The 25,920-nt window shown below is 38.3% G+C and overlaps 1 protein-coding gene across 6 annotated transcripts in view; it reads right to left on the reverse strand.

Annotated features, from left to right (window-relative positions):
* Window positions 1–269: 269 nt before the first annotated feature.
* The window catches only part of LOC124883020 (ELKS/Rab6-interacting/CAST family member 1-like), a 175,988-nt gene continuing 150,337 nt past the window's right edge, over window positions 270–25,920 (reverse strand). For all 6 annotated transcript variants that reach the window (XM_047389836.1, XM_047389835.1, XM_047389831.1 and 3 more), the window contains one exon: window positions 270–3,831. In XM_047389836.1, coding sequence (XP_047245792.1) covers window positions 3,694–3,831 — 138 coding nt within the window. In that variant the 3' untranslated portion in view covers window positions 270–3,693. The remainder of the gene's footprint in view (window positions 3,832–25,920) is intronic.

Consider the following 25,920-nt stretch of genomic DNA (forward strand, 5'->3'; position numbering starts at 1 on the left):
TTTGTAATAATTGCTAAAGTTGTTTATGGTATTATCCGTTCACCCTAAAAAAGAAAAGGTTCGAATAAATGTTACATTTCTAAAGGACTAAACCAAACATGTCTAACATCGTAATGTTACCCCTCCTTGCAGACTGTGGCCTCTTGTTTACATTCGCCTCCTCCCTCTTCTTCCACATGCAGACTTAACTGGCTGTATATCAATTTATTTCTAAACAGAAACTGTAAAAGAAGAGATGCAATTATAGAAACTGACAGGAGACAAAAAGGTGAAGATAAAGCATTCATTTATTTCATTCTCTCACATCCTGATTTTACATCCACAACAAGTTCAGAGTGAGTCGCAGTAACAGTCAATAAAGAAACAGAAAACATAGGAATGAATTTACCACACAACCTTAAATCTGACTGAGTCTCTTCCTTAAATAAGACACACACAGGTTTTTAAACCATCCATAAACTCTGTGGGATCAAGACAATTTTCATTTAGGAAGCCAGTGGCTTTCATTTGTGCATAAAAGCAGATCAGAGGCCAAAAATCACAACTTTTATAACTTTAAAAGCAGTTAGATTTGAGAACGTAGCGTAAATCTTCAGGCCTTGTGTCCAACCAGGTGTCTTTTTGAGAGACAACCTGAAGACAGATAACTGTACATCCTCAAAACTCACACAGATGATTAAAAATAAAAAAAATCAGTGTGCATTTGAAATAATTTGAACCTCTGGATCATGCTAATACTGTCGGCGCTGAACTCAACAAAAACAAGAAGATGACTTTGAGCAAGTCTTCCTGGTGGAAACAAAGCCTAACGAACATGCAACACACATCCATACAAACCAATTATTCACAAACTGACAAACGAAAATGGATTTTGACACATTATGAAGCAGATCAAACAAGATATGATAATACTTATATGAATACTTTCAAAAGAAACAAGAAAAAAAAATCTCTCTATATATACACATATATATATGTATATAACAATCTTCTTTATTCTCAGAAAGAAACAATGATGCTTTAGTTAGTTCAGAGTTAATCTGTTATTAACTCTAAAGGGACAGTCTTGAGGAAGATGTTTTGAGGGATTATTTGAACCTGATTTCAGTCTGGACGACAAAGATGCTGTTTCCCAGATGTTTATAAGCGATCTATATCTACAGTACATCTGTGTGTTTGAGTAAAGGTTCTTTTGCGAGATTTGTTGTTGTTTTGGGTTTTTCATCATGAGCAATGACAAATGAGAAACTAAGATGTCGTGATATTAATTAAACATACTCCTTTACAAAGTACACAACCATATGGAAATTGAAGTTCACAAAAACTGGAGCACCTTCCACATCTGTTTGCACCCCTGGTAAAGGTGGGTAAAAAGTCATAAAATACATTAATCTTTTATTCAAGCAGCATAATTTCACATTAAAATGATAGGAAAATACTATTTTTAGAACATGTATTAAACAGAGAAAAAAAACATGCAAATAAATATTAACATTACCTAGAAAATAAATGCAGCAAACATATTTTGTTTAGATTTTACTTTTTAAAATGGAACGGATACAAGAAAAAGCTACTTGCTTAAGCTTGCCTATATTTGCTGTGAGTAGGTTAAAACGTTTAATTTAAACAAATTGACTGAAACCTTGAGCCACGTTTATTCTGTCATTTTAACAGTGAGAAGGATGGTAAAGGAGGAAAAAAAAACAAAAACCAAAGCTCACTGTTAAATAACTGCATTAAAGAGTGGCATCTTGGGAGGCACCAAGTCTCCATAACACCAGTTAGATTAGTCTTGTCTGGGAGAGACATGCCGGGAAAAAGCCTTTTCTTTCTACCATCACAAATATAAATGAGTACTCTCTGTTAAATGCTTATTGGACTCTAACAGGCACCATATGTCAGATGAAACTAAGAAAAAAATCTTTTGACAAAAAATCTCTAATCGCGTCTTGTTATACATATGTTTTATTTAGATCAAATTTTAAATTTATGTTACAAATCCGTTACCCTGTGTTTATTTGAAACGTTGAATGTTAACTAAAGCTCTAAAATCAAATTTAGTTTTTCTTTTTTTGTCAGTTCAGTTTTAATAAAGTATATAGTCTATTATAAAATACTGCCAGATGCTGGACTTTCCAAGTCTTCTGATAAAATGAGTAAAAGCCCTTACTCCCATGACCTTTTCTGCCCATTTTCTAGTTAAAAGAAGAAAATAATGCCAGACTGAGAATTGAGAATGAGAGAAATCCCTCACTCGTTTTAGGCAGAGTGTTCTATACAGAGTATGCTGAGTTCCACCTCAAGCCTACTTTGGTTCTGAAACGCTGGCCTGCTTTTTGAAAGCTCATGGATTGGTAGGCTTTGCCGGCTTGATTTGTGATTTATGAAAGGTTAGAGGCAGCTTAGAGGGGGTCTTGTCTTCATTGGGTTCTGTTTAGTTAAAGATGCTTGAGACTAAGCTCTACATTAGTGATCACTTCAGATCGGTTTGGCATGAAATGGATGATTAATATGTGAAGGACCTGTGATGTCGGGGCCTGTTTTCCTTCAGAAGGCCCTGGGATGCTTGTTAGACAGCATGGCATCATGAACGCTTGGAAACACCACAACATTTTAAATTGAAATTTGCAGGACCTTTGCTAGAAAATGACAAAAAGTTGCCTTAATGTTTTTTTTTTTTAATGGGATAATGACGCAAAACATTTGGCAAAATAAACCTTCTTCCATAACCATCTCAATCTCCAAACCTAAATGTCATAGCAAACTTGTTGGGTGAGCTGCAGAGAAGAGAGTATGAGAGAGGATCGGTGGATGATCTAGAAAAAGTTTGTGCAAAAAGGTAAGGTCCAAGATCCCTCTCTCCGCTCCAACCTTGTGACATTTAATATTAGAATGCTGTCCAATAAGCAAAATCTATCTGTATAAACTATTAACAGTATAGCTACAAATAATTATATTACTGCAAAGAAAGATTAATTTATTTTTAATCTTTTTACTATTTCTTACCAGGGGTGCCTATAAATGTGGAAGGTACCGAAGAGTTTAGTGAATTCTTATCAAACACCTGCAGGGAAAGGAACAAAAACTGACTAAAAGTTAAAAAAGATAGCAGCAAATGATGCAAAGAGCAAAAGGCAGCTGAAATAAACACACTACAACTAATTAAAAATGTGGCAACAACGTGCAAGTCTAGCATCAGAAACAGCCTGGCAAGCCCAAATAATTGTTTTACGCTTCTGTCTTAGGTTGAAAACATTTTCCCAGAGTGGAACCGCAGCCTTCGGGGACCTTAAAGATGGTTAGTTTAAAAGATGGTCAGTACAGCTGAAGTGCTTTCTTTCTAATAAGAGTTAGAAAAATAGATCTATTTTAATTTAATCTGCCAGTAAAGCACTTTAAACTGACCAAGGAACACTATTTCCTTCAGATGGTGCACTTTGTTGCCATGGAAATGTGTTTTTCTGTAACAATGTATACCAACCTTCCTCTTAAATTAGAACAACTAAAGCACAGAGAACATCACCAACACTAATTTTCTTTCTGTTTCAGGAGGATTGTGGCAGCCTGCAGGAGATATGTGATTTTTTTTGTGTGTTTGTGTGCGTGTAGGCTCAATGTAACGTGTTTGAGTTTTGCATGCAAATGAGTGTGAATGTTTCAGTGAGTCTGTGAGAGGGTGTGTGCAAAGGTCAGTCAGCAGCTGTCCTCCAAGGCGTTGACGACTTGTTCCAAAATGTCCGGGCACCGGTCGGCGATCTGCTGCAGGACCTGGTTGGCGTACTCCTGGAGCTCCGCCCCCTCCCTCTCACACAATGCTAACTCCGCCTCCAACTGCAAGAAACAAAAAAGGGGGGAAAAGTAAAGATTTTGTAACCGAGATAAAAGAGACTTACCCTTTCTTGGAATTCTTCATTTTTATTTCTTTTTTTCATACATAACATACAGCATTTTTATTTTGAAATTCCAAAGGTATCCACACTCTGATTTCTAGATTTCTTCTGAAGTCTTTAGAGCGTTTTAGACATTTAAGTACAACATACAAACCTTTAGGTGCTTAAAAAGTAATTGGATCTTAACTTTTATCTACTTCACAAACTGTAACTCTTGAATTCGTAGGAACTTAAACCAAATACTGAATGCAAATCCTTTAAAGCGCATTTTGTGAATATTTGCACCTTTTAGGAATGTGCTGGTTACCAATAGCAATGTATAGCAAGATTTTAAAACATATAAAGTCCTACAAATGAGATGCCAGAGAGAGTGCACACTGCTGGTCAGATACATAATAGAAAGCTATTCATTTGTTTCCTCAAATTTACTAATTCAACTTTATTTCCAATCAACAAGCTACAAACTGGGTGGCAATGTGTTTTAAATAAAACTACTAGATCATATTGTACATTTTTGTTTATTTCTTGCTGTTACTGTAATATTCTGGTATCAAGTGTATCCCAATGTGAGAAGCGTCCGTATATACAAGCCATACAAGCATGGTTAAGGCAGGCACAAAACTAAACAGATACACATATTTAACTCTATGTGAGACGGAAATCTGAAAACACCACAGTGTAGCTCTTTCTTTTGAAACAGACTGGAACATTTCTGCAGCAGAGCAATGCTGTTATTTTCTTTGGCCACGGCCGAGCTGAAACGTCAAATCTAACTGGCTTAATGACCAATACATCTGTATCAATAAGAGAGGCGCTTAAACAGTCATGTAACACAAGCCTACATTTATGATGGTGTGTGTGTGTGTGTGTGTGTGTGTGAGGCCTAGGTCAGATATTGGCAAATATCCCCTCATTATATCTGAACCTCTTCACTTTCCTCTCATCTCTTAGCCAGAAAAACCTCAGTGGTATTTTACATTACAGTGCCGTTATTCATGTGTAAAACTGCTCCAAGCAATAATATTAATGATTAATGAAACTCTGCCCATGAAGCACATGCATATATTGCTGATTATCCATATATTGGCCTGTTTTTATTATTGGAGAAACTGAAATTGTGGATTTGTTTTAAATTGCAGGGCATGTTTAAAACTTGGGAATAAAAGTCAGGATGTCTGAAACCAGTTTCAAGCATTTCTGTTAAATTCTGGCTCAATCTGTGCTGCATGTTTCCAAACAGTTCAACTGAATTTTATATTTTATATCTATTTATAGGCTATTAAAACTGCTTACATTTTTCTCATGAATAATTAACAGCTATCTTAGATTTAAAATCCACAATATTACATGACGGGTTTGCTGACACTGCTAGTCAGTTTTGCAGAAAATAATTATTGAGCAAACATTTTGTTTGGATCATAGATATCAGTCGGTATTTACCTTTGTTTAAATACAGGGGTTGGACAATGAAACTGAAACACCTGTCATTTTAGTGTGGGAGGTTTCATGGCTAAATTGGACCAGCCTGGTAGCCAGTCTTCATTGATTGCACATTGCACCAGTAAGAACAGAGTGTGAAGGTTCAATTAGCAGGGTAAGAGCACAGTTTTGCTCAAAATATTGAAATGCACACAACATTATGGGTGATATACCAGAGTTCAAAAGAGGACAAATTGTTGGTGCACGTCTTGCTGGCGCATCTGTGACCAAGACAGCAAGTCTTTGTGATGTATCAAGAGCCACGGTATCCAGGGTAATGTCAGCATACCACCAAGAAGGACGAACCACATCCAACAGGATTAACTGTGGACGCAAGAGGAAGCTGTCTGAAAGGGATGTTCGGGTGCTAACCCGGATTCTATCCAAAACACATAAAACCACGTCCGTCGGGAGCTTCACAGGGTCAATATAGACGGCCGGGCTGCTATAGCCAAACCTGTGGTCAATGCCAAACGTTGGTTTCAATGGTGCAAGGAGCGCAAATCTTGGGCTGTGGACAATGTGAAACATGTATTGTTCTCTGATGAGTCCACCTTTACTGTTTTCCCCACATCCGAGAGAGTTATGGTGTGGAGAAGCCCCAAAGAAGCGTACCACCCAGACTGTTGCATGCCCAGAGTGAAGCATTGGGGTGGATCAGTGATGGTTTGGGGGACCATATCATGACATTCCCATGGCCCAATACTTGTGCTAGGTGGGCGCGTGCGTCACTGCCAAGGACTACCGAACCATTCTTGAGGACCATGTGCATCCAATGGTTCAAACATTGTATCTTGAAGGCGGTGCCGTGTATCAGGATGACAATGCACCAATACACACAGCAAGACTGGTGAAAGATTGGTTTGATGAACATGAAAGTGAAGTTGAACATCTCTGCACAGTCACCAGATCTAAATATTATTGAGCCACTTTGGGGTGTTTTGGAGGAGCGAGTCAGGAAACGTTTTCCTCCACCAGTATCACGTAGTGACCTGGCCACTATCCTGCAAGAAGAATGGCTTAAAGTCCCTCTGACCACTGTGCAGGACTTGTATATGTCATTCCCAAGACGAATTGACGCTGTATTGGCCACAAAAGGAGGCCCTACACCATACTAATAAATTATTGTGGTCTAAAACCAGGTGTTTCAGTTTCATTGTCCAATCCCTGTATATGTTTATTGTAACACTACATCTATATTAGGTTAATTTAAAATGTGAAAACTATAAAAAACAAAACGTTTACTGAGAGAAGCCTCATATTACCTTCGAGCTGAGAATGAGGGTTACCAACGATGCTTTGTTGCCTCCCCCATGAACAATGTGGTGTCTTATTATGAAGTGCATGCAAAAATGAAGACAAATGAATAAAACAAACAAAAACATGAAAAGTATAGCATGCATTTGTATTCGGCCACCATTACACTAATATCCATAAATAAAATCCAGGACTGCATTAATCAAAGAGGTGGCTAAGATGCCCATGGTGACTCTGGAGGAGCTGCAAAGATCCTAAGTTTAGGTAGGAGAATCAACTTTTAGTCTTGCACTCCACAAGTGTGGTTGTTATGGAACAGGAGAAACAAGGAAAGTCACAGCATGTTCTGTTTGCAGGTTGCCACAAGCCATAAAACCAGTATGTGCTCTGGTCAAAGGAGATCAAAACAGCATCATGCTGTGGGGATGCTTTTCTTCAGCAGCGACAGGGAAGGTTGTACGGGTTGATGAGAAGATGGATGGAGCTAAATACAGAGAAACAGACGTGAGACTGGGGCGGAGGTTCACCTTCCAGCAGGACAAAAAACCCCAAAACGTACAGCCAGAGCTGCAATAGATTAGTTTATATCTAAATATAAATGGTCCAGTCAAAGTCAAGGCCTAAATTCAATTGAAAATTTGTGGTAAGTCTGATAGAGCAATGTATAATCTGCAAAGAGGAATTTGTGCTCTGATGTAGCTGGTACAGACAAACTAAAAGACATGCAGCTGGAAGCTCAGCATTAATGACTCAGTGGGCAAACACAAGTGAACACTACATTTTTCAGGTTTTATTTGTAGAACCGTTTTAAAGCCATATACCATTTTCCTTTACTTTATGTTGGTCCATCACATAAAATCCTAACAAAATACATTAAAATACATTAAGTTTATGGTTGTAGTGTAACAAAATGTAGAAACGTTTACAAGGTGAGCAAACGTTTGCAAGACACCGCATAAGATGGGCAATGTAAGGTCCTGAAATGAGCGATGCAACATGTAGACGGTACAGGTGGTGTGCTGTTCGGGGTTTTTAAGGGCTTTATGTCCCTTTTGAAGCATGGGAGAAGCTGTTTATTGTCCTCTTAGTCATGACTGTGAAAGAGCCAAGCTGCTTTAGGGAAAGGAGTCACTCAAGTGATTTGCGATGGTGTGGTAAATGTCTAAAACAGACCAGTTTATCCATACCTACCCTGGTGGAGGTAGGGAGGTGGTACCGTTATCTGTACGGGAATTACATCTCCATTTGTAAAAAAGTTGCTTTTAGACATGAGGGTTTAAATGAGCACAGACAAGGGGAAACAACAAAATAGAAAAAAAATTCCCAGAGAAAATATGCAGGATAGTTTAATGCCATGTTAAAACAGCAATGCTTGGCCCATTTTGGAGACCAGCCCCACTACACAACTACTAACTTACAGTCTGACTCATTCACTCTTTCCACGGGATGGATATAGGAAACACATGCTTCAAAAAATTGCAGTGCACCACTTAAAAAACCTTTGTTGGTAACATGAAACAGATTTTTGAATTTTAGGGAGAAAACCGCACTGCTTTATCAGATATTTGAGGAATCCCTACCACATGACAGACAAGGAAAATGAGATTTTAAGAACAGTGGGGAGTTTTGAGCACATAGTCCAACTCTTATCACTGTTATCTGTTACGTGACATCTTTCACCTTGATTTGTATCATTTTTATCCTTTCGTATCAGTTCTACTAACCCTATCAGGCCACAGAAACCACTAAGAGTTTGATTGAGGGAGGGAATGATTTAGAGGACTCTATTTTACAGCGAAGAACAGTGACACCTCCAGCATCAATTTGACCATGTTTTTAGGTAATTTAACTTAATGGCTTTGCATTTTAAGCTGCAATCATCCAGAACAGCACAGCAGTAAAGATAAGGTTAGAAGGTGATTGAGAAAACATAATCGGTTTACTGCAGCTTTTCTCAAGCGACCTTGACCCATGCTTGATAAAATCGGTCGAAAGACGCAAAAAAACATCCAAACGGGTAACGGAAAACAGTTTAATTACAACCAGATGTGTATAATCCACAACATATCTGCATCATAGCTAAAAATCATTTACAGCAAGCTCTCATATAAATCCATAAGGAATGATGGACTCAAGTAAATTTACTTAATAAACCTAGAAAAGACTGCCTGTTGTGTTATAAGGGACTATTAAATCCAATCTAGCTAGAAGGTATGCAAGTGAACTTGAAGTCTATAGCAAAGTTTCTGTTCAAGAAAAAACATTTCCCATCTCCAGTGTTTTTTTGTAATCATTTGCCTTTTGTCTAGCTTGTTTCAAAGGTGTTTTTGTTCTCAAGGTTAAATTTAGCTCCTTTCTAACACAAATGTATCTGATAAGTATGGATGTAAGTATAAACAAAAAATATGGCAGCCAGAGAGATTTGTTTGGTCTTTCAATCAATAAAAATCTCTCCCTAAACTGTTTTTATAAAAGCAGATCATTGTTGTAGGTCAGTACTTTCCAGAACTGGGGTCAGAACCTCATTGTGGGGAACTGAAACACCAGGTGGACCATCTTTCGATGATCACCAGACATGAGATTGATTTAAAAGAAATAGTAACAGGGTATACACTAGACAGCTGCTTTATTAGGTTCACCGGTTTAATAATTCCTTAACATAAAAAGCGAATCCACCAATTACATGGCAGCAGTTTAATGCATTTAAGCATCTAGACGTGATGAAGATGACTTGCTGAAGTTCAAACAGAGCACCAGAACTTTGATTGTTGTATGAACCCAAATGCCTTGTTGATGTTAGAGGTCAGAGCAAAATGGTCAGACCAACAGTAGCTCCAATAACCCCTGGTTACAACCAAGCTATGCAGAATGCACAGCGCCTTGAACCTTGAAGCAGATGAGCTACAGCAGCAGGATACCACACCAGGTGGCACTCCTGCCAACTGAGAGCAGGAAACAGAGGCTGCAGTTTTTAGAGACTGGCTACAATACGACAATAGGATTATTATCAAGGTACCAGTGGATTAAGATAATATGAATATCTTTGAATTATGTCTTTTTTTAAATCCTCACCATAGCTAAGATACTTTATTGTCATAATTAATTTTCCTGCAACAGTAAGATTATATTTTGTCAATTGCCTCATGTGATAAACTGTAGGTTTACAGTTTTCCATGCATAAGCAGGTTATAGACACCCTTCTTTGTAAAATCTAAAAAGATAAGTTGTTCACCTTTTTGTTCAGATACTGAACGACGAGCAAGAACATCTGTTGTCATTCAGAGCAAAGTGATTAACCCTTCTTGTTAAAGGAAGTGAGTTTTTTAATAACTTAATAATTATTCTTATTTAGTTGCAATGCATAATTTTCTTGCTTCATCCTAGTCTATTGTATCTTACTCTGTTAAATGAAAGCATTAAATTAGAGTGCATCATGGTTGAGGGTGAACCAAATCACAAGCTGTGCATCCAAACTGTAAAAGAGGCTGTTTCTGTTATGCTTAGGCCTCGGTTTGATTAGCTTATTAGGGTAGTATAGTTGGGGCATATAAGTCTCTGCCACCGTTATTTTATGGGTCAGAACCCTAAAAATTAGAAAATACTCTTTAAAGCAAAACAAGAGTTGATCTTGAAACAGTTTTCAGGGCAAAGTGTCGGGATACGGACAACCTGAGATTTTTCCAAATAAAATCTCATAACATTTTTGATCATTCAACTAAATATCTGAGTTATTTATACTTTATCTATACTTTAAATTTTATTTTTACTTATTCAAGACATGATAGTGTTTCATTTTTACAATGAAGTGTAATTCTGTGTCTCTGACCTCCCTGTGCTGTGTGAATTAAATGTGATTATTTATTATACTAATAATCACAAACTTAACATTTTTACATCCCGATAGACTCCAGTGTCAGGAAGATGCTGAAATAATTGATGGATTTATTGAGTTAAGGTAAACTCAACTTTAAATCTGCTGCTGATCACGTCTCATGAGATCGTAGTGTGTGGTAAAAAAGAAATGTAGACGATTAATGTAAGGGGAGAGCATAGAAAATCCAGGTTTGTGCTTCTTGTCAGAATGTGTGATACAGTAGTTTAGTTTTTAAAGTGACAGGTGAGGGAGTGAACAGCATGAGGTTAAAGATCCAATTCTAAATACCTGAGTGGCAGAAGGGTCTGAGGAAAGAAGGGAAGATGAAGGTGAAAGGGTTACGTGTGTGTCCGTTACACAGAGAGGGTCTGTTTTGCTTTTTTTACTGCAGCCATTAAAGCTCCATTATCATGATTGATCATTATCTGTCTTACGCGGACACACACATACACACAAACACTGTTCATTCAGACACAGGTTATCAGCTTGAGAATGAGGATGACTGGTAAGATGTGTGTATGCACTGACCTCCTGACACATGTTGCAGGGCTTGAACCTCTTTGCAGAGGAATGCTAATGTTTTCTAAAGAAACCATAAGTCAGCAAAAGAAGATAGGAACGTGAACAAACACTGACAAAGGAGAACAAAAAGGGGGAGGCAAAGAGGAAGAACAAATGTATCATTTTACAATGGAGGATTTGAACATGTTTGGTTTCTTGAACCAAATGTCTGTCTCAATCTACTCCATGGCTGTTTATTTAAACACCAAATCTTCCTCATGATTTGACTAATTTAAAAAGTATGTTCTGCGTAGTGGATATCGTGTCTCCTCAGATCAGGAAGCGATCAACAGGGCTCACTGTTAAACTTTCAATTAATACCATAGAGTGCTTTGCAAAAGTATTCATTTCCCTTGGACTTCTGCACATTTGTAACATTACAACCACAAACCTTCAATGTAAAGAGAAAAAGGAAACAGACTGTTTTCAAAACAGTTTAAAAATACAAATTTGAAGTGTAGCTGGCAGATGTATTCAACACTCTTTAATCTGATACCCCTCGATAAAATTCAAACCTAACCTCAATTGCATGTTCACCTGTCTGAACAGTCCAGTCAATGTTCCAAAAGATTGCAGTTCACAGACTCTTACCGTTGAATCTAACTGAGCTTGAACTATGCTGCAGAAAAACTTTGCACTCTACATGTGCAAAGCTGCTGAGACAAACGACACAAGGCTTGCAGATGTAATTCTGGCAAAAGTGGTTTTACAACATACTGATTCAGAGGGGCTGAAATGATACATCATGTTTTTATTTGTAAAACAAAATATGAAAGTCTTGAATCTTTTTTCCAATCACGTAAGATCATGATATGACAAAATGTGGAAAACAGGAGATAAATACCTTTGCAAGGCACTGTATATACAGCAGCAAAAAATACCATACTCGGAAACAAAATCAATGAGCCACAGATTATACTTTTTAAACCCTGAAGCTGCATTCACATTAAAATATTTATAAAAACACAGTATATTTTCTAAGATCTAAACCATCTTTGATTAAATATACTCTCTAAATAAGCTTGAGTTGCAAGTAGACTGAAAGTCTAATGTAATAGAAATATAGAAGAAAAATATTTTGTCAAAGAGAGAGCGAGGATCAGGAATCTGAAAATGTCTGCGGGGCATATCTGTATCTATTTCTACTCTGTAATGGAGGAAATTATATGTTGTAAAGTCTAAAGCAGAGTAGAAACAATATGAGGTTCTATAGAAATACTATTATGAGCAACAGAAAATATAAATAGGCCTCTACAGACCTCCATCCTTCTGCCTGTTTTTATTCGAACCATTTTGCTCTTACAGACTACAGTGTGTAAAATGCTTTATATGTTGGCTGCCAGAGCTCCACCGAGCCCAAAAGTGCCCACATTATGTCCAGCACAGTCGTAGTGGAGGCAGCTCAGCTTATAACACTAGCTAACGAGCTGTGGTGGAAATACTGCTTGACGACTTGGGTCTGAAGCCACTCCGGGAGGACTAAAACACTGCACTCTTTAACATCTCCGAAGAAAGTGTTTGGTGGGCAAACCAGCATCAGTTGGTAGTTTTATTTGAATAGGCTATTTAATAAGCTAAACTGACTTTAGGAACAGATTCATATTTACAAGCTCAGACTTCAAAGGCTTCCACCATTCAACAAACAGGGCTCATGAATCTGCAGCTTGCAATCTAACTGCATGGAGTAGCTTCAGAGGGAACAGGACTTACAAGGGATATAAAGCAGACTTAAAGCACGTTAAGTTATAACCACCCTGATTTAGATTTTACCTTTTTATTCAAACCCAACCTTTGAAGAAGAACACCAATTCTAAAAAAATATATATTTTTGCCTTTAAATACTTTCTTTCTAACGCTGATCATTTCATCTGCTGAAATTGCTAAAACAAACTGATATACTGTATTTTTTAACATAAAATTCATAGGAAAGGACTACTAGCGATCCACCGCTCACTGGTTTGTGGCCGATTATTTGATCTACCAGTTTTAGATCATTCAGACTGGTCATTTAGGGCTACAGTTAGCAGCATTTAAAAGATTTTTCCCAGCCTTCCTAACAGTAATGGTCACTAATTATTTCAATGAAGAGTAGAGGTAAATCATGCCTGATTAGGGATGCCACTAAGGCAGGAGCTGCAGTTAGTTTAAAACAAAGGCATAAAGTCTAAATGTCTAGATAGTTGACAGTTAAACTGTCTTCAGCATGTTAAAAGAGTGTCACTAACTGTAAATCCTGGTATCTTTGTGCATTCCTATGAGATTGTACCTTAACAATAATAAAAATAACGAAACTGTGGATTTCCAACAGGCAGCCAACATTTCCAAACTCAGCATCTTCCATAAAAGAATGAAAGCTCAAAAAGGTAACAAAGAGCAGCTTTGTGTTTCGCCTTCCTGGTATTTGCTGAAGTCTTGTTCTCTCTTGCAGCCTGAATAAACAGCAGATATGTTCCAGCATGTAGGACATACTGTTTTACTATTTTCTTCAACAGTAAAAGTTCACACTGAAGAGCATCATTGTTAGCCTGCTCTGATAGCGTTTAGTTAGTGTGCGTTCAATGAGTGAAAAGACCATCACGCAGTCAGCAGTCAGGGCAAGTCAAGCTAAAAATTGTCAAATTCTGGTCACCAGTCAACTTTTTGGTGTACCTCTAGGTTATAGATATTTGTTGCAGTGTCTTTGTGCTTTACAAGGCCTTATCGTCATTAAAACCTTTCCAGTAGTCAAGATACCAAGGTTTAAAGTGACATTGGATTTTTATGATAAATCCAATTACATTTATGGAAAGGAAACATTAACAAAATATTTCCAAAAGTTAATTCATGCCGCTGAAATGAACAGTTGTTGAGATATATGGTCATAAATGTCATGATGTCAAAGGGGAACCCAGGCACATAAACTGAATGCTGCTTCTGATGTTTCTTTAAAAAATTTTCAGTCACCATTTCAGTTCAGTCAGTCAATATTTCAGGTGGCGCAGTTGGTAGCACTGTTGCCTTGCAGCAACAAGGTCCAGGGTTCAACTCCCAACCGGGGGCCTTTCTGAATGGAGTTTGCATGTTCTCCCTGTGCATGCGTGTGTTCTCACCGGTTACTCTGGCTTCCTCCCACACTCCAAAGATGTGACCTGCTCTTAGGTGTGCATGGTTGTTTGTCCTGTATGTCTCTGTGTTGCCCTATGATGGATTGGGGACCTGTCCAGGATGTACCCCACCTCTTGCCTGTAGACTGCTGGAGATAGGCACCATCTGACCCATTCTGGAATAAGCAGTATTGAAGATGAATGAGTATTTCAGTCACTATTACTATCACAAGTGCTGCAATGTGCGGATGACCATCTAATTCGAGTCTATTTTTGCCAGCTGCCAGAGCACAACCGGAGTCAGTCTGCATGAATCGCACAGCACCAATGGGAAACGAGCACAACATCTGGATGTCTGTCAGATATCCCGATCTCTGACATAATTTATCTTGTGAATTCAGAGGTTTCATGTTTGAAGCAGTTTGCCGAGAGGTCTTCTGATCACAACTGGCTGTGTTTGGTGGGACCAGCCCATCTGTCCCTCGTCAGTTTTCCAGCTCTGATCTTCTTCGCTTCAGGAAAATAGTGCATACTAACGGCTGCTGTCGTAGTATTGCTGCCACTACCAACAATGAACACTTTCACCATATTAAGTGTTTTTAACGCAACTTGGCTTCTATCTGAACTGTTTATCATTGACACTAACACAGTGAATGACCGGAGACTTCTCATTAGATGAAATGTCCGAGCAACTTTGGACTTGCAAAACTTAACAACAAAATATACCTATTTTGTGTCACAATTGTCTTTTATCACCTCTTTAATCCTAATATCATGTCAATTACTGCACAATTTCTTTAATATTAAGATTTTTTCTTTCAGTTTCCGCATTTGTGGGAAAAGAGTGTCACAGGCATTTAAAAAAAGTTATGTTTCAAAGCTGTCCAAATTTTCCAACATGCCGTTCCTATTCTTAAAAAGTCCTTTTAATGGGATAACCACAGAAAAGTGTCCGACTCTTCTCCTGTCATTTGGAGCACTGAGGAGTAAAGGGCTGTCCCTCCACAATCTGGAAGTGCGCACTTCCAGTCAGCTGGCTGAAAGAAGGTTGCTCTACTTTTCCCTCGATGACAATCAAGATAGTATTCAGCTATAGAAAGCCTTTAAAAACTATTACTCAATTTAGCAGGTTTTTATTCTATATTTTTGCAAAAGCAAAAACTGCATTGTAAAAATAATATTATCACTGCTGTAACAATGCGTGTGTAACATTATTTTAGCAGCAGCAGGAATAGGTGCTGCTTTTGGGCCCATGCCTACAGTGTCAAACAAACATTATGAAGTAAATTCTTCCAGCACAGCTATGACATAGGGCTTGAACTTGCTGAGGGAAACATCTGCTCCACTTATGCAGGATAAAAATGTGAAGCTGGACCTCTGCTTTGGCTACCTCTGTGAGGACTGCAGCACTTTAGATAAAAAATGGGCAAGAATGGAGAGTGGAAAGCGGCTTTCTGCACATTTTACTTTGTGTGTAAATTGAAGTCTTTGGCCTTCACCTGTCGCCATCACCAGGTTGTATTTGCATTACCATTAAGTGAGGAAAAAGAGCCAAACACAGCCGCGGAGAGGAAAGGCAGCGGCTGAAGTGGGACCTGAAAAGAATGAGCAGGCTGAACAACTGACTGACAGAAGGAAAGTCAACATGAACAGGAAGACTGATAGATAGATTTACAAGGATAGAGAAAACCAAAAGAGGCACAAAGGGAAGAGAAAGCGAGATAAACAGAGAGAAGGAAAGTTCAAGGGTGAAAGGAGAGATAGACAGAAAAAAAGTCATAGGCATGTAAAAAAAAGGTCGCCTGGTACAGCCATTAAGCCTGGATTAAATAACTTTGAAAACTAGCAGTTTGTCAGTAATGACCAGTGAAGGCCAAAGTGTGCATGTGTGTGCTTTTAATTGTGTGGAAATGGATACTGAGTCTGAGGATCCAGTATTTTTTCCTTGTTTCTGTGTATTTTCTTTGGTCATACTATAAGAACACAAAAATCCCTCGCAAAGAAAACGAAATTCACAAAAATGTTGCATTATTTATTTCAGACTTTGTTTATGGACACATTTGGAGTTTTTTTTTTGTGCTGTGAGGCAGCAGAAGATAAGTAAATCTATTGTCTTTAAAGTGATGAAGTGCACTGTATATATGCGTGTGTGTAATGATCCTATGTGCAATTATTTGAAGAGAAAACAATCATCCTTGGTGCACGCAGGTAAGACCTTTATTGTGAAGTATGTGGAGTGCATTATTTGTTCATTTATATTCCAAATAAAATGTCTTGAAATAAAATGTGAAATCATGTAAGAGCCAAGGTTTAGCATTTAAAGTTTTGTTATCCTTGTCCATTGTTTTGATTCTGGACATTATTGACAACCATACAGCAGTAAATGATCCAACCTAATCTACATAACACATATTTACAGGCTTATCTACACATCAGCACTACTGATTGAGTTAGATTTTGTGTGCATGTCATTGTTCGATGCATCTTTAGGCATAGGTTACAGTGGCTTACTGACGTATTCCTACCTTTGAATTTTTTAGGATTTTGTCACATAATCACAAATTTTTATGTAGTAAATAAAAAGACACATTGTCAGCCCTCTTGACTGATACCCCTAAATAAAAACCAGTGCAACCAATTGCCTTCATTCATCATCTGATGTCTATGAATAAATATAGTTTCTCTATGTTTATTTGACCATAAAATGAATCCTGCTGTTCTGTGAGGCTTAGGTTAATAAAACACACAAGACATCCTCAGTTCAACATCTGAAAGTAGTAAGAGTAGGGAACATTTGTAATCAGAGAAGCATGGTGACTTTGGAGAAGCTGCAAAGATCCACAGGTCTGGTGGGAGAATCTGTTTAGGACAGCTTTTGGTCATCCACTCTACAGTCCTAGCCTTTATTGAAGCAAGTCATTACAGAAAGAAAGCAATTGGAGGTCTAACATATTTGCAGCTATAACTGCAGTAAAAGTGTGCTCTACAAAGGATTGACTCAGTGGGGCTAAATGCAAATGTACGCCACAGGTTTCAGTTAAAAACATGATTATTTTCTTATAAGCTGCGAGAAAGGATGTACCTCCCTTTTGCCATGACTGAATGTTTTAATCCGGGCGGATGCTTAAATACTACTTACAGACACTAATGCACACATCTGGACTTCCACTCCCATTGTTATCCGTGTATTTACAGTCTGCATTATCAGTGGTGATGTTTAAGTTTCAGCTCTGCCCTGTCCTGTTTTTGTATGTCTTGTTAATCAAAATTCACCCACTCTTTAACCTTAAAGCTACAAGCTGGCTTTCATACAGACACATTAACGGACACAATGTTCCTGACAGTCAGTAAAGATGGCCTCCTTTCCGCCACGACATCAGGGCATCAAACTGGAAAAACAATGATAATATACACTGGTAGCCTAATATATTTTATTCTATATCTAGAGCGAAGCAAACCGTACAATTTTCTGTGCTCAGATACATCTGAATGTTGCCAACAGTAAACATGGACACTGGCAGAAGGTAAAACAAAAGACAAAAGGTAAAACTCCTTTTGTCAAACAAAAGGAGTTGTTATATATGTCCTCTTTCCCCCATTATCCCTACCTTAAATGAAAGTGGATGCATAAATAATATTAAAAAGAATGTAGGTGGTTTGCCCAATAAATAAAGAGAGCCATAATAAAGCTGAGGACATTGGTAGGGACATTTTTCAGTCCTATTTTGTTTCAAAAATGTGGCATAAAATTAATTGATTCCTTTCCAAAGGTTAATTAGGAACTACAGGGGTTGGACAATGAAACTGAAACACCTGTCATTTTAGTGTGGGAGGTTTCATGGCTAAATTGGACCAGCCTGTTAGCCAGTCTTCATTGATTGCACATTGCACCAGTAAGAGCAGAGTGTGAAGGTTCAATTAGCAGGGTAAGAGCACAGTTTTGCTCAAAATATTGAAATGCACACAACATTATGGGTGATATACCAGAGTTCAAAAGAGGACAAATTGTTGGTGCACGTCTTGCTGGCGCATTTGTGACCAAGACAGCAAGTCTTTGTGATGTATCAAGAGCCACGGTATCCAGGGTAATGTCAGCATACCACCAAGAAGGACGAACCACATCCAACAGGATTAACTGTGGACGCAAGAGGAAGCTGTCTGAAAGGGTGCTAACCCGGATTGTATCCAAAAAACATAAAACCACGGCTGCCCAAATCACGGTAGAATTAAATGTGCACCTCAACTCTCCTGTTTCCACCAGAACTGTCCGTGGGGAGCTCCACAGGGTCAATATACACGGCTGCTATAGCCAAACCTTTGGTCACTCATGCCAATGCTAAACGTCGGTTTCAATGGTGCAAGGAGTGCAAATCTTGGGCTGTGGACAATATGAAACATGTATTGTTCTCTGATGAGTCCACCTTTACTGTTTTCCCCACATCCGGAAGAGTTACGGTGTGGAGAAGCCCCAAAGAAGCGTACCACCCAGACTGTTGCATACCCAGAGTGAAGCATGGGGGTGGATCAGTGATGGTTTGGGCTGCCATATCATGGCATTCCCTTGGCCCAATACTTGTGCTAGATGGGCGCGTCACTGCCAAGGACTACCGAACCATTCTTGAGGACCATGTGCATCCAATGGTTCAAACATTGTATCCTGAAGGCGGTGCCGTGTAACAGGATGACAATGCACCAATACACACAGCAAGACTGGTGAAAGATTGGTTTGATGAACATGAAAGTGAAGTTGAACATCTCCCATGGCCTGCACAGTCACCAGATCTAAATATTATTGAGCCACTTTGGGGTGTTTTGGAGGAGCGAGTCAGGAAACGTTTTCCTCCACCAGTATCACGTAGTGACCTGGCTACCATCCTGCAAGAAGAATGGCTTAAAGTCCCTCTGACCACTGTGCAGGACTTGAACATGTCATTCCCAAGACGAATTGATGCTGTATTGGCCGCAAAAGGAGGCCCTACACCATACTAATAAATTATTGTGGTCTAAAATCAGGTGTTTCCGTTTCATTGTCCAACCCCTGTATATAGGGAGCTGCAGCAACTGTTATTTTAAAATAAATGTTTAGTTGATGTTACAGCACATCAAATATTATTTTATTGGATTCTAAATAGGTTTTGGCAAGCTTTGGGAGATACTAATTGATCAAAAAATCTTTATTTACACTACCGATCAAACGTTTTAGATACACTTTCTCACTTAATGGGTCTGTTTATTTTCATGATTATTTACATTGTAGATTCTCACCAAAGGCAACAAAACTGTGAATGAACACACAAGGAGTTATGTAGTAAACAAAAAGTGTGAAATAACTCTAAACATTTTTATATTTTGGATTATTCAAAATAGCCAGCCTTTGCTCTGATTACTGCTTTGCACCCGTAGCATTTTCTCCATGAGCTTCATGAGGTGGTCACCTGAAATGGTTTTCCAAAGAGTCTTGAAAGAACCTCCCAGAGGTTCATTGAGAAACGACCAAAGGTTAATATTTCAGTCATCGCAGCATAGGGTGACTACTTTAAGGAATCTAAAATATAAAACATATGTAAATTATTTTAAAATTTTTTGTTTGCTACATAATTACATATGTGTTCATTGACTGTTTTGACAATGTAAATAGTCATAAACATAAAGAAAATCAATTAAATGAGAAAGGTGTTCTAAAACTTTTGACCGGTAGTGTATATAAAAATTAGAATCCTCCAACTTTCAAAGAAATGTGTGGTTGTGTTCAAATAAATAAGAATATAATCAAAAAGTATATCTATTTCAGTAGTTCAGGTCACAAAATAAAACTCAAACATTACATATAATTTATTGAATGGGTTTGTATGTTTAATATAGTTGAAGCTTTTTTTCTGTTGTACAAACGTTTTCCTTCCACTGAACTTTCAGCAGTCTGTGAACAGCCAGCTTCTTCAGCAGCTACCTTTTGTAAGTTACCCTCTTTGTTGAGGATGTCTGTGATTGTCTGCTGGACAGCTGTTCCACATGACTGTTCGGATCATAACCGAAAATGTCTGAGAAACTGAATTTTGTGTTTCTTATTAGCTGTAAGCCTAAACAACAAAAAACTGAAACGTGGCACTGCTTAATATGTGTGTGTATATATATATATATATATATATATAAAACCTGAATTTCAGTTTTTTATACAATAGTTAAAATGAAGTAACTTTCTGTTAATATTTAAATTAACTGAGATGCATCTTTAACTTGACTCAGCAACAATTATACCAAAACAATTAGTTAAGCATCTGCTTCCATACAAGAAATGCCACAGTAAGAACTAAAACAACTTACAACTTATTGCACTAAAAGTTTGTTTTAAAACTAACTTTGATCCACTATAAAAACATCCAATACTTATCTTTTTGTAAAAAAGAAGACGTATGTAAACCCACAACCCAATTTTCACTCAATATAGAGAGATCATATTATAAGACTGACGTCTAAATTTAGTATTTTGTGGCTTTTTTCATTGCTATAACTTGCAGAGTTGTACATACTGGCTTCAGAGTTCATTTTTCTGAAGTTTCTCCAGTTTGAGCTGGCCAAAAAACACACGCAGTTACCAACCTGGAACTGTTTAAGTTTTAGCTGATAGAGAGTCACATGCTGACATTTCAGCCAACAACACTTCATTTATTTTTATGGTACAAAACACACACAAATGTATAAGCTAAGGACTTAAATAGGCTAACAGTAACACATACTCTAGTGAACACATCCACCACAAATTCTCGATCGCGGTCCAAACAGTAAGGTGGAGCAACACCCTCATGCATTTGCATGAATAAAAACACAGAAAATAAGTTTCTTTTATCACCATACTTCAGACCATTAAAAGGGACAGAAAGAGACTTCCTGACTTTGTGAGCGAGAGCGGAAAAATCTGATGCCAGCTTTCTTCAGTCCTCATTAGAGGGGTCATTGAGCCATAAAGCTTATTATTATGACTATGGTAGAGAAAACAGTGCTTTCTGGATAACCTCGTCGAACAAGACAGCGTTGCTTTGCAGTTAAGCTGAGGTTAAACAGAAAGATGAAACAAACACACATTAAGGGAGAAAAACATGCTTAGGTTCATTAAGAAAATATTCCAAGGCAAGCACATCCAAACAAATGTCAAAAATGTATGTATGTGGGACCAATTTGTGCAACTTTACTGCTTTCATGCTTCACAACAGTCTGACTAAACAATAAAAAGAGTTGCCTTACAGTATGCTACCAGCTTCAACCACATCTGGCATGACTAACATCTGAGGTTCTAGAAAAGCCGTAATGAAAGCTTTTTGACATCCATCACTCATGTGTTTGTGCAGAACAAATACGCTTCCGTTTTATCTGATCTATCAATCCACGTTGTCTTCTCATTACATGCGTGGGAAATACATCACCCCGGATGCCCTTTACAGTTCCTAAAGCTTCAAGCCTCATGCTGTTTATGTGTTTAGAGGTTTTCATAACATTAAACTCTTTTGACATAAAATCAGAGACTAAGGATTTAAAAACATTCTAATTTAATAGTGCTGTGGAAAAATGAATATATCAAACAATTTATCTGGAGCTTCTGTGAAGCCAGATGGTCCCACATCTAGAAGTTAGTCACTTTAAAATAAAACTTTAAATTATTATTATTAAATCTACTAACAACAATCTATCGCAAGCTGGGCTGAGAACAGAGCAAAAAAACAAGACATCAGGTTCACTGATGTTTCTATAAAATGCATAAAATACAAGCTGCACAATATAGTGAATCAAAGTCATTATCCTAGCATGAACATAAAATCATAAGCACAAAATACAGCTTGGATGCAATTTGGGTATATCTAGCCCTGTGTAATTAGGGTTTGAATGCTAATAATGTATTCGTCTACTTGGATGTAGTTTCCCCACCCTTGATGCCAAAACCTGACATACAGGTCCTTCTCAAAATATTAGCATATTGTGATAAAGTTCATTATTTTCCATAATGTCATGATGAAAATTTAACATTCATATATTTTAGATTCATTGCACACTAACTGAAATATTTCAGGTCTTTTATTGTCTTAATACGGATGATTTTGGCATACAGCTCATGGAAACCCAAAATTCCTATCTCACAAAATTAGCATATCATTAAAAGGGTCTCTAAACGAGCTATGAACCTAATCATCTGAATCAACGAGTTAACTCTAAACACCTGCAAAAGATTCCTGAGACCTTTAAAACTCCCAGCCTGGTTCATCACTCAAAACCCCAATCATGGGTAAGACTGCCGACCTGACTGCTGTCCAGAAGGCCACTATTGACACCCTCAAGCAAGAGGGTAAGACACAGAAAGAAATTTCTGAACGAATAGGCGGTTCCCAGAGTGCTGTATCAAGGCACCTCAGTGGGAAGTCTGTGGGAAGGAAAAAGTGTGGCAGAAAACGCTGCACAACGAGAAGAGGTGACCGGACCCTGAGGAATATTGTGGAGAAGGGCTGATTCCAGACCTTGGGGGACCTGCGGAAGCAGTGGACTGAGTCTGGAGTAGAAACATCCAGAGCCACCATGCACAGGCGTGTGCAGGAAATGGGCTACAGGTGCCGCATTCCCCAGGTCAAGCCACTTTTGAACCAGAAACAGCGGCAGAAGCGCCTGACCTGGGCTACAGAGAAGCAGCACTGGACTGTTGCTCAGTGGTCCAAAGTACTTTTTTCGGATGAAAGCAAATTCTGCATGTCATTCGGAAATCAAGGTGCCAGAGTCTGGAGGAAGACTGGGGAGAAGGAAATGCCAAAATGCCAGAAGTCCAGTGTCAAGTACCCACAGTCAGTGATGGTCTGGGGTGCCGTGTCAGCTGCTGGTCCACTGTGTTTTATCAAGGGCAGGGTCAATGCAGCTAGCTATCAGGAGATTTTGGAGCACTTCATGCTTCCATCTGCTGAAAAGCTTTATGGAGATGAAGATTTCATTTTTCAGCACGACCTGGCACCTGCTCACAGTGCCAAAACCACTGGTAAATGGTTTACTGACCATGGTATCACTGTGCTCAATTGGCCTGCCAACTCTCCTGACCTGAACCCCATAGAGAATCTGTGGGATATTGTGAAGAGAACGTTGAGAAACTCAAGACCCAACACTCTGGATGAGCTAAAGGCCGCTATCGAAGCATCCTGGGCCTCCATAAGACCTCAGCAGTGCCACAGGCTGATTGCCTCCATGCCACACCGCATTGAAGCAGTCATTTCTGCAAAAGGATTCCCGACCAAGTATTGAGTGCATAACTGTACATGATTATTTGAAGGTTGATGTTTTTTGTATTAAAAACACTTTTCTTTTATTGGTCGGATGAAATATGCTAATTTTGTGAGATAGGAATTTTGGGTTTTCATGAGCTGTATGCCAAAATCATCCGTATTAAGACAATAAAAGACCTGAAATATTTCAGTTAGTGTGCAATGAATCTAAAATATATGAATGTTAAATATTCATCATTACATTATGGAAAATAATGAACTTTATCACAATATGCTAATATTTTGAGAAGGACCTGTAGATCCTCCATCATTACCATCGTGATGAAGAAAGGGAAAGGAAAGTGAAGGTTAATCTCAACTTATCAAGGCGCTGTTCCACATGGAATCCCAAATGCATGCTTTCCTAATATTGTGCAGCAATAAGTCTACTGGCTGACAGGAGTCATATCAGGTCAGCTGGGGGTCCCTAGGTGTGCTGTGGGATTCTAAGCATTCATTGCTAAACTAGTGCAGGTAACAGTGAGAGCACTTCTGAAGGTGGACTGAACGAAGCCATCCTCCATCCGTCCTGATCGCTTTCACCTCTAGATTTATGCTGTTCAAGTGCGACTGGATCAACCAGGACGTAAGATGCTGTACAGTCATTGGTTTAACTAAACCAACATAACTACTGAGCGCAATAAGTATTTTGCTACACTGGGGTAAATTCAAAGTAAAGCCAATAAGTGATTTGAAGTTTGCATCACCAGAAACCATCACCAGAAACAACACAGTCCTCATCAAACTGCCTGTTTAAAGCGGGACAGCCAGCACTCCAAATATGGGACATCATAGACGTCTTTGATGTCCTTTTCGTTGTTATTGCAGGATGGCCACTCCAGTCTTTATTTAGTCCAGAAGTGTCAAGCTTGTTGAAGCCGTTTGATATATCCAAACCAACTTCCTACCACATTTAGACACACTATTCTCATATTTTAATGTTGTGTAGAGAGAAGGCAGTGTTGTCTTAAATAATTTTTGCAAAGAGTCAAAAAAATTAAGGTAAACTATGTTAAAAATCCACCAAGCAAGCTAAATTCATGCTTACTGTGTGCTCTGATCAGAGACTTGAAACGAGAAAACCTGTTTTTCGATTGGTTTTTAGTTATACAATTTGTAGCCTCAGGAGTAAGCAGAGAGGCTACATTTATGCATCACGTCCTTAGTATTATTTTAATTAGCCTATTAAAACTATTAAAAATGTGCAATGCTTTTTAATGGTCCTAGGTAAATTTAGATAGTTAACTCACTGGTTTTTCCTGTTTGTCTAAAAAAAAAAACTAAATATATGAAGTACACTTTTATCATACAAAAACCACAGATAAAAGATCCAGAGTAATTAAATGTTGAACCTGGACAAAACTGTAGTCAATAGTCAGTTTGGAGAAGAAGAGCTCAAGAGTTCATGAAAAGTTTCCTTTTGAACCCAAAAAGATGCAGGAATGGGCACAAATTAATAAAACTGAGAAAGCGCTTCTAGTAGAAGAAATTATTGGTAAAAAATGAGAGCTGCTAACCATATGGAATCGCAGTCGTCTTCTCAATTTTAACTGTTTGCATTATTGGACAAGCTAAGAGTTGCTTAGCTGCAAATTTGCCAAGCTGCCTTTTTTCCAAGTACATGCTGTAACACTGAAACTTTATACTTAAAAATATCTAAATACCTTGGATGGAAGTTATCTACAATTAAATTCCCAAATCTGATCGATTAGCCATCCAAGTATTCTACAACAATAATGTAATTGTCCTAATAATGTGCAGTCATCGAAAATACCCCAAACCATTATTTGTTTGTACACTGGAAATCCCTCAGGAGGAAAAAGTTTTATTCTGGTATATCTGGAGTTGCCAAAACAGTGCAAATCTATTTTAAAACAAGAGATTTATGCCTCTTTGTAAGTCCATCTTTCACACTACAGGTGGAAATTAGCATGAGCTACGGTTTTAGCAAAAATGGGACCGTCACAAACAGAAGCCTTCACTGGTCCCACCTGATAACTGTGCATTCATGTTAAATCAGTAGTAAAAATTATGTACTTAATTTTGTTAGAGTTTGTGTTTTACATGCTATTTCAGCACAACACTAATGGCTTTACAGAGTGCGGAGCATTTTAACAGAGCCAAGGAAAGGCTTGTAAAACACATACAGTTACCACGAAACAGAGAAGAGGGGCTGGCACACAGAGGCACGGCGGTCTGGAGGGAGTCTGTTTGTGAGTCTGAGTGCGTATTAACAGGGTCAGTCAGGGTGATGGCGACACATGATGAAGGAAAATGAGAAACACGGGCCTGAATGAAAGAAGGCTAGTGTGTTCTTTGCAATTGTGTATAAGCATGGTTGGTAGCAAAAAAAAACATGCATGGCGCCAAATGGCACGGCCTGACTCTGGGTGGGTTTGGACTCAGAAATAAGCAAAAAGATTTAAATTGTGAAGGGAATTGCTGTTAAGGGAAACATCCCACCTAAAATATAGCTTGTAAAGGCATAA

This window comes from Girardinichthys multiradiatus, chromosome 17 (assembly GCF_021462225.1).
Source record: "Girardinichthys multiradiatus isolate DD_20200921_A chromosome 17, DD_fGirMul_XY1, whole genome shotgun sequence".
Lineage (NCBI taxonomy): Eukaryota > Metazoa > Chordata > Actinopteri > Cyprinodontiformes > Goodeidae > Girardinichthys > Girardinichthys multiradiatus.